Raw genomic sequence first — 8,112 nt, forward strand, 5'->3', positions numbered from 1 at the left:
AGAGAGAATTTTTCAGTGTTGGGATGAAATAATTTGAATAAAAACAAGCAAGTATTTTGTTTCCATGCATGCTTGGATTTATTATTTTGTCCAAAGAAAGTAAAATTAAATTACTTTCAAGGGCGAAATTAAACTAAGCCTTGAGGTTTTTTTTTCCCAAAAAAAAGCTTGTAAATCGTTTTTAGAAAAAGGGGAAGAAATAGGGAGAGAATAAAGAAACTTATTTCTTGGGTAAAGAAATACAAGCTTCTTTTTTTTTCTTGTGCCACATGATTGGGTCAATCAGAACTCAATAAGGAGACCCTAATAAACCAAAATTACTACGTCAACATGATAGAATATTTTTATAAATAGTTCTTGTTTGAGGAATTTTTCTTCTACTGTTCTATAAATAGAAGTCTCTCATGGTTTTGAATCCAAAATTTTATTTTTGATCCTCTTATGGTATTATTGGACTTGTCTTGCATACTAGAGAATCATCCTTTTTAAGGAGTAGTGAAATTAAACTACCATGGATCTCTTTCTGATGTTGCTGTCCCTGCCTACCGGCAGATCCCATTTCATTTCTAAGATTCGAGCAGTATCTGATGAGGCATCAGACAGAATCCACATAAGTCTTCTTCTTCTTCCCCATCTACTGACGTATATGGCATCCCACACATCGTGTATGGCGGGATAAGGTAGTGGAAAGATATCGATCCCTTCCGTGACTGCCATCCGCATGCAGCCACCATGAACCACCTTCCTTTCTGCAAGACATGACTGCTTTCAGTGAAGCCTTAAGTACATGCGTGGGACTCGAAGGCATCGACTCCACCTGCTCACTAAGCGATCTAAAACCATTATTAGGGTTTGCTCCTCAAGAAGGAGAGTATGTCACGTGGTCTTAAAACTCCTCCCTATTGTTGCTTGAGTGGGATCACCATCGTTGGATAAAGGACGAGGGGTGATCAAGATATCAATGTCACGTGTTAATTGGAGTGATAACTGAAGAGTGAATAGTGGGCTAGATTATTTGTGAAGCTTGACGACTATTCATAAATCTAAAATTTTAATAATCTTTACCAACTTTAGAAAGTTGGTCAAAAATTTTTTTGTCTTTCGTTAAAACAATCTACTCTAATGGCGGAGACGAATATCAAACCCTCATATCTTGTCTCACAGCTTATGATATACAACACCTCAAGTCACCCCCCTCGTACTCCCCAATTAGTTGGTTCTGCTGAACGCAAGCATCGATATATAGTTGAAACCAGTCTCACACTTCTACATCAGGTATTCATGCCATCAACTTTTTGGTCAGTAGTCTTTCAAACTACAATCTATCTCATTAATCGTATGCTCACTCCGGTCCTCCACTACTAATCACCATTTGAAAAAATATTTCATTAGCTACGTCCTTACACCTTACATAAGCTAACATCATGATCTAAGCCTTGCATTTTTATAGGATATTCTCTTGAACATAACGCTTTACATTGCTACGAGTCCTAAACTAAAAAAGTCTTTATATCGTGTCATGTTATTTTTGTGGAATCTTATTTTTCTTTTCAAAATCATGAGTATCCTACCATGCAAGCTACTCCGACAAACATACATAACTGGAATATCTCTCCGGTCCCATCTCACGAACCTCTCACATCACCATCTAGTCCTTACCCTCAAGATCCACACACTCATCTAGTTCAACAACTCCTCACTCCCTGCTTCATAGGTTTCTCCTATTGATGAAGCAATACCCTCGGCAACATCGCTATTGGCTTCATCTTCTCCTAGACCTCATGATATTGAAGTGCTGCGGCCGGTGTCAATGACTCACCACCAGCTATACCAAATACATAACCTACCACTTCCATAGCCCTTAGTCATCCAATGACAACACGCTCCAAAAGTGATATTTTTAAACAACGTCAAGTCCTTGACCTACATACTATAGCGAACTCTTCTCGTAAGGCTAGTGAACCTACCATAATTACTCAAGCTTAAAAATCTCTTCATTGGCGTAAAGTCATGTGTGAAGAATATGATGCTCTTCTCCATAACTCTACATTGACCCTAGTATCTTTTCATCACACACAAAACATCATTGGGTGTAAATGAATCTTTCAAATTAAGCAGAACCTAAACGGATCCGTTGCTAGATATAAAGCATGTCTAGTAGCCAAAGAGTTTCAGCAACTGACTTTACAAAGACATTTAGTCTCGTTGTTAAACCCACAATAATCTGACTTATCCTGAGTTTGACCACCTCAAAAGGCTAGCACATACGATGTTAATAATGTCTTTTTATATGGGACTATAACTAAAGATGTCTTTATGCAGTAACCTCTTGTTTTCGTTCATCCACAATATCCGAGGCATATCTGCAAATTGTAAAAAGCTATTTATGGACTTCATCAAGCTCTAAGAGCTTGATATACTGAACTTCGCTCGTTTTTTACATCAATAGGCTTCATCAACTCCAAGTCTGATACCTCGTTATTCCTACAATAACGAAATGAAAATACAATATATCTTCTAAAATATGTGGATGATATTATTGTCATAGACAATGATCCTTTGGAGATTCAGGCATTTCTAAAGCAACTAGCTGATCGATTCTTCCTTAAAGATCTGGACACATTGAGTTATTTTTTGGGAGTAGAAGTAACATTCACATCCTTATATCTCCTCCTATCACAGAGAAAATATATTCAAGACTTGTTATTAAAAATAAAGATGTAAAAGAGGTTATAATTCCTCTCTCTATTAGTGACTCACTTAAATTATGTGATGGAAGTCCTACTACAGACTCTACTCAATACCGACAAATACTTGGCTCCTTATAGTACTTGGCTCTCACCCGTCTAGATATCTTATTTGCAGTCAATAAACTATCACAATTCATACATCAACAATCTACTACGCATTGGTCTGTGATCAAACGAATTTTACAGTATCTTAAGGGAACCCTCAATCATGGCCTCTTTTTTCGCAAACACACCTTGCTTCATCTCCATGCCTTTATTAATTTTGATTAGGTAGAAAATTTTGATGATAAAATATCCACATCGGGGTATATTATTTTCCTTTGAGCTAATCCAATTAGTTGAGTTCTAAGAACCAAAAGACAGTCACACGATCTACAATTGAAGGTGAATACCGTGTCATCGCCACTACTACTGGTGAGATCAATTTGGTCATAAATCTACTCAAGGAACTCAACATCAACTCTACCTTTCCTCCTATAATATATTGTAATAATATTGGAGCTACTACCTATGTATCAATCCGATTTTCCAATTATGCATGAAACATATTGTCATCGACTTTCACTTCATGCGAGATCAAGATATCAGACATCAATTATGTGTTTCTCATGTACATACTGCTGATCAACTAATTCACTCACGAAGCCTCTCACCCGTAAACTATTTTCGTTATGTCAGTCCAAAATTGACATCTTTGATATAAGCTCAATCTCACTAGACAATTAAAAAAAATTCTCTCTTCCTAAATATATAAATAAAACATTGTACTCAACTATTTTATGAGTTTTGATCGTTACAATTCTAACTTGTCAATATCATCGTTAGGAAATTGGAAAAGGAGAGAGCTGCATGATTCTACCTTTCAGCTGCAATTTGTAATCTTCCTATCATATCCTCCATTGTTCTGTCACATCTTGTTGCCCTGACAGCCAAGTCAACGCTCAACTGCCTGAGATGCCATGTTTCTTCTCAACTTATCTGAAACACCCTCTTCAATTTTATCTGGAAGGATATGGCAGTGGCAACATCACATCTTTATTTGCAGACGTTGTTTTCTTTGCAGGTGGAGGTGGGTCTCAACACGTACTGTTTGTAGCTTAACTAATGCATCAACTATGTTCTTGAGCGCAAGAAGATGCTTTGAACATGGTGCACATGCTACAGAATAATGCAAATAATTGACAATGAATTACGCTTATCATTATCTATTGATTTCTTTTTCTGTGTGGAAATGGTAGTGCCTAAGAGACTCGATCTTATTCTCGTTAACAAGATGTGACAGATATGGTGTTTCGTATGGTTAAAGCCACTGTATCACAGAGAGAAAACAAACAAGGAAGGAGGAGGCAGATGAATGAACGATCACCAAAACCTAATCGAAGTATAGATCTACATAGACATTATGTGTGCGTACATACAGGAATACATATATGATGCATATGCATCGCTTTAAGCACTCTCAAAGATTGACAGAAGCTACAAGGAATGGGTCGTCGAACAATATCTCCGGCCAGGAGGGAGGAGGGTTCCCACTACGAGCACCCCCCTGCAGGTTGCCGATCGAGACATCAGCGAGAGGAGGAAGAGGTGGCATGAATGGCGATCCCGGTGAGGTGTCTCCCAGGCTGAGTCCAATTAGATTGGAAGATTGCTTGGCCTCGTTGCTTGTAGGCTGATCGAAGAAGAAGCACGGTACCTGAAGCTCTGGCAATGGGTCGTCATCCCGTTTCTGGCCATCGATATCTCGATAACGAGTCGGAGAAGGGACCGAAGGGGTCTCCATGGTGGTGGCTAACTGTTGGAGGTGATATAAGTACTGCAGCTTTGCAACCTGGGCAGATTCGGCCTGGAGCCGCGCAGCGTGGTCGTCCCAAGGGCGGCCGTCGATAAGCTCGCGGAGGTTAGTGACGGCGATGAGCTGTTGAAGGGTGGCGAAGAAGTCGGTCCTCGGGCGGTGCGTCATCGGGTCGAAACCCATCTGGATCAGCTTCTTCTTGAGGTGGGTGTTCCAGAAGTTCTTGATCTCGTTGTCAGTCCGGCCCGGGAGGTGGGAAGCAATCGACGACCACCTAAATTTTTGGAAGGCAGCTTACACACTCAGAAGCTCGAAGATTATTATCAGTTAACCAGTGCCGGAAATGCTTGCTAATTACTTGTTGCCGAGGATGGAGTGGAGGTTGAGGATGGTCTGCTCTTCCTCTGGGGAGAACCTGCCTCGCTTGATATCTGGCCTCAAGTAGTTAGTCCATCTTAGCCTGCAGCTCTTGCCACATCTATTTAGTCCTACACCAGAACACACACATGAACATGAGAGAGAGAGAGAGAGAGAGAGAGAGAGAGAGAGAGAGAACCAGCAAGCTTTGGGAGGGATCTCCAGCTGCCACGGCCATGCTTCTGGATGTACCGGACCAGCTTGTGGTCTTCCTCAGGAGTCCAGGGACCCTTCTTGAGGCCATTCTCATCACAGCAGGGGGATCTCCCCATTGAAGACTACAACTGCCTTCCTTCTCTCTAAGCTTCTTCCACTATGCCACACCTGATGCATGGATTCTCCCTTATATACACTAAATTTTGGTTCATTTCATCCAAAAAGACTAACACGCCCTTCCTCTTTACCTTTCTTTCTTCTCGGAATGGGCAGTAATCATCAGATCAGATGGAGGGTTTCAGTCATCAACAGCAAAAAGCCATCATCACCTGCTCATATAGTAATCTTAAGTAATTCGAAGAGTACATTATTAATTAATATATGAGATTATTATAAAATTCCTAAGTTATCTCTATTTAAATATAATTCTTCTTATATACCTCTTACATAAATCTGAAAAAGCTTTTTCCTTAATCCTCTTTGGAAACCCCCCTCAAGAGTATCCAAAATGTTTCACCTCTCGTTATCAATAAAATTCTATTTTTACTACAGAGTTTTAATTTAATTAAAATTTTATCAAATAAAAATTATTGACCAGTCCTAACACTAACTATCATCTTTTCCATACCAAATAGTTGTGCTACTGCTGCTGCTCCAAAAAACAAGATGAATATTTATAAGATTGGGCAGAGAATGGGATCCTTGCAGAACGTACATGCATGCAATAGGAGTGGTGTGAGGACTAAACGGAAGACTGAGGGCAGAGAAAGAGGAGAGAAAGGTGATGTGTATAACGTAAGATCAAGCTAACTCACTGTGCGAAAACATCGATGAGGACAAGAGGATGATGCCACTTCCTTTGACGATGTGGTTGAGTTAGCAAAGAGTTGGTGCAGCCAACACCCAAAATCTCCACCATCTCCTTCAGCTTCAACAATCGAAGACGACAGTCTTCATGGCTGACGCACTTCCTCCCATCCGACAATCTTCTGCACCCATCGAGACTCGTGCAAAGTCTCCTGTGTAGAAGATTCCGAAGAACAATTTAATGCTTTCTTGAAGGCCAATTGTGTCGTCAGAGTTTGTAGACTATTTCCACTGCAAGTCCCTATAAACCTACGTAAAGAATGCATCGAACGGAGGTAGCATCAATAGCTACAAAGAACAAATTCAAGAGGACATGAGAAGAAATGCAGTCCTCTCTCTCTCTCTCTCTCTCTCTCTCTCTCTCTTCCCTCTCTGTCGCATCATTTGGTGCCAACAACAAGCAAATCAGCAATATGTAAAAACCCATTACCAGAGGAATTAAAGCCTACTAACTCTCTCATTCAGCTAAGCTTGTGTGTCTGATATTTTCTAGGGTTTCTTCCTCCATCAAGGTTCCTTGTGCAAGGAACCATCCTGAGGTAACAAAATACTAGAAAACATTGATCTATGAATCTAAGCTGGATTCATTCAGTCACCTGTATAGTGATTGAGGGATACAGACATCAATCAGCTGATCTGCCTTTAGATCATAATGGTCTTTAATAATGCCTCTCTCAGTTTCTGAACACAACACATGAAGCAAAGCTGAGACAGATACAGGATTTACTAAGAACACAAATAATGCCAAGCAGTTTACAAATTAGACCATTGAACTTTAGAAAGCCTCAAATACCCTTAATTATTTTATTTATCATAAAAAATATTTAATTTTTTTTTACATGAGAAATAAGAGGGAAGAAAATTTTGTTTTGTTCATTGTTCTCTTATTCGACATGTTTGCTTTATCTCAGTCATTTTCTTTCACTGTATTATTATTTTTCTACAATATATATGTTATAATTTTAACATAACATGTAATTATATATATATATATATATATATATATATATATATATATGTATGTATTAAAATATTACATATACCAAAAGGATCCGTGCTAATATCCTATACACCCGTGAATGGTATTCGAGTTAAACTTTGGGATGAGCAGATGCAGGGATCCGCAAATCTAATGCTAACTTCATCATATCTTTTCCATTTCAATGAAAATAACAGGCAAAAGCTCCTGAGTTCGATTTCATGAGGAGTTGAACGTTCGCAACCAAGTGGTTATGACTGGAGCCTAGCACTGTCCATGTCAGTAGTTGGCTCCTAATTGCCAATGCATCATGATGAAGACAACAAGGATTATGACCTTAGAAGGAATAGTAAGATAAGTGTAGTAATTGTAATGAGAACAGTTACAAAGAGAAGGCAGGAATAAGGATTAATATCAGAGACAACTAATGATGGGAAGTAAAAATTGAGAGCAAGGAATGCTTTTGACATGTTCTGATGCATTTGGTGATGCAGCGTATCCAATGCTCTCATGTTTTAAGATAATAAATTAGAAGTTTGATCCTATGAAAGATTTTTCATATCTTGAGATAATTATAAAAATTAAAATCATCAAAGTATAATACATTATAATTTTAATATGTATTATAAATTTATGATTAATTTTTAATAAATTATGACTCAGTAATTAGGTGATTGAATGGTTCAATGTAAAAGGGATCTAGTGGCTCAAATTATCATTATGCAAATGATATCTTTGAAGACATGAATCCTTTTATATCCAAAAAGCTTGTAGAAGACTCATTCATGGAGAGATTTTTTTGGTACAAATAATAATATCAGGATTGACTTGTTGAAGAGTTTCTTGATTGGTTTAGTGTTATTGAGAAATTCTTTGAATATAAAGAGATGCTCGAAGATCGAGATATAAAATTAATTACTACAAGACTTCGAGGTTATGCTTCGATACAGTGGGATAAGATGCTAAGAGATGCACATTCACAAAGGAAAGATGAGCTTTGCAAGAATTTTCTTCCATTTGATTATATTCAAATTCGCTTTCGCACAATTTAATGATCTTTAATAAGATACTAAAATCATCATCAACTATACTAAAGAATTCTATAAGTTCATGATCCAAAATAATACTCAAGAAATAAAAAAATAATT

At 38.1% G+C, this 8,112-nt stretch overlaps 1 protein-coding gene across 1 annotated transcript; it reads right to left on the minus strand.

The window, feature by feature from the left end:
- Window positions 1–4,165: 4,165 nt before the first annotated feature.
- LOC135622188 (transcription factor MYB93-like) lies at window positions 4,166–5,262 on the minus strand. Its single transcript, XM_065123830.1, has 3 exons — window positions 5,102–5,262; window positions 4,904–5,033; window positions 4,166–4,819 (listed from the first exon to the last, which is right to left on the minus strand). The coding sequence occupies exons 1-3, from the start codon at window positions 5,232–5,234 to the stop codon at window positions 4,210–4,212; spliced, it is 873 nt and encodes a 290-aa protein (XP_064979902.1). The 5' UTR covers window positions 5,235–5,262; the 3' UTR covers window positions 4,166–4,209.
- Between the last annotated feature and the right edge of the window lie 2,850 nt (window positions 5,263–8,112).

Source organism: Musa acuminata, chromosome BXJ2-9 (assembly GCF_036884655.1).
Source record: "Musa acuminata AAA Group cultivar baxijiao chromosome BXJ2-9, Cavendish_Baxijiao_AAA, whole genome shotgun sequence".
Lineage (NCBI taxonomy): Eukaryota > Viridiplantae > Streptophyta > Magnoliopsida > Zingiberales > Musaceae > Musa > Musa acuminata.

What these genes read in the sequence shown, in the direction of transcription:
- LOC135622188 (XM_065123830.1), bottom strand. Translation starts at nt 5,234, where the DNA reads ATGGGGAGATCCCCCTGCTGTGATGAGAATGGCCTCAAGAAGGGTCCC. An exon ending in ATCCCTCCCAAAGCTTGCTG is followed by an intron (nt 5,034 to 5,101) that starts GTTCTCTCTCTC and finishes GTTCTGGTGTAG; the next exon opens with GACTAAATAGATGTGGCAAG. An exon ending in CACTCCATCCTCGGCAACAA is followed by an intron (nt 4,820 to 4,903) that starts GTAATTAGCAAG and finishes CCAAAAATTTAG; the next exon opens with GTGGTCGTCGATTGCTTCCC.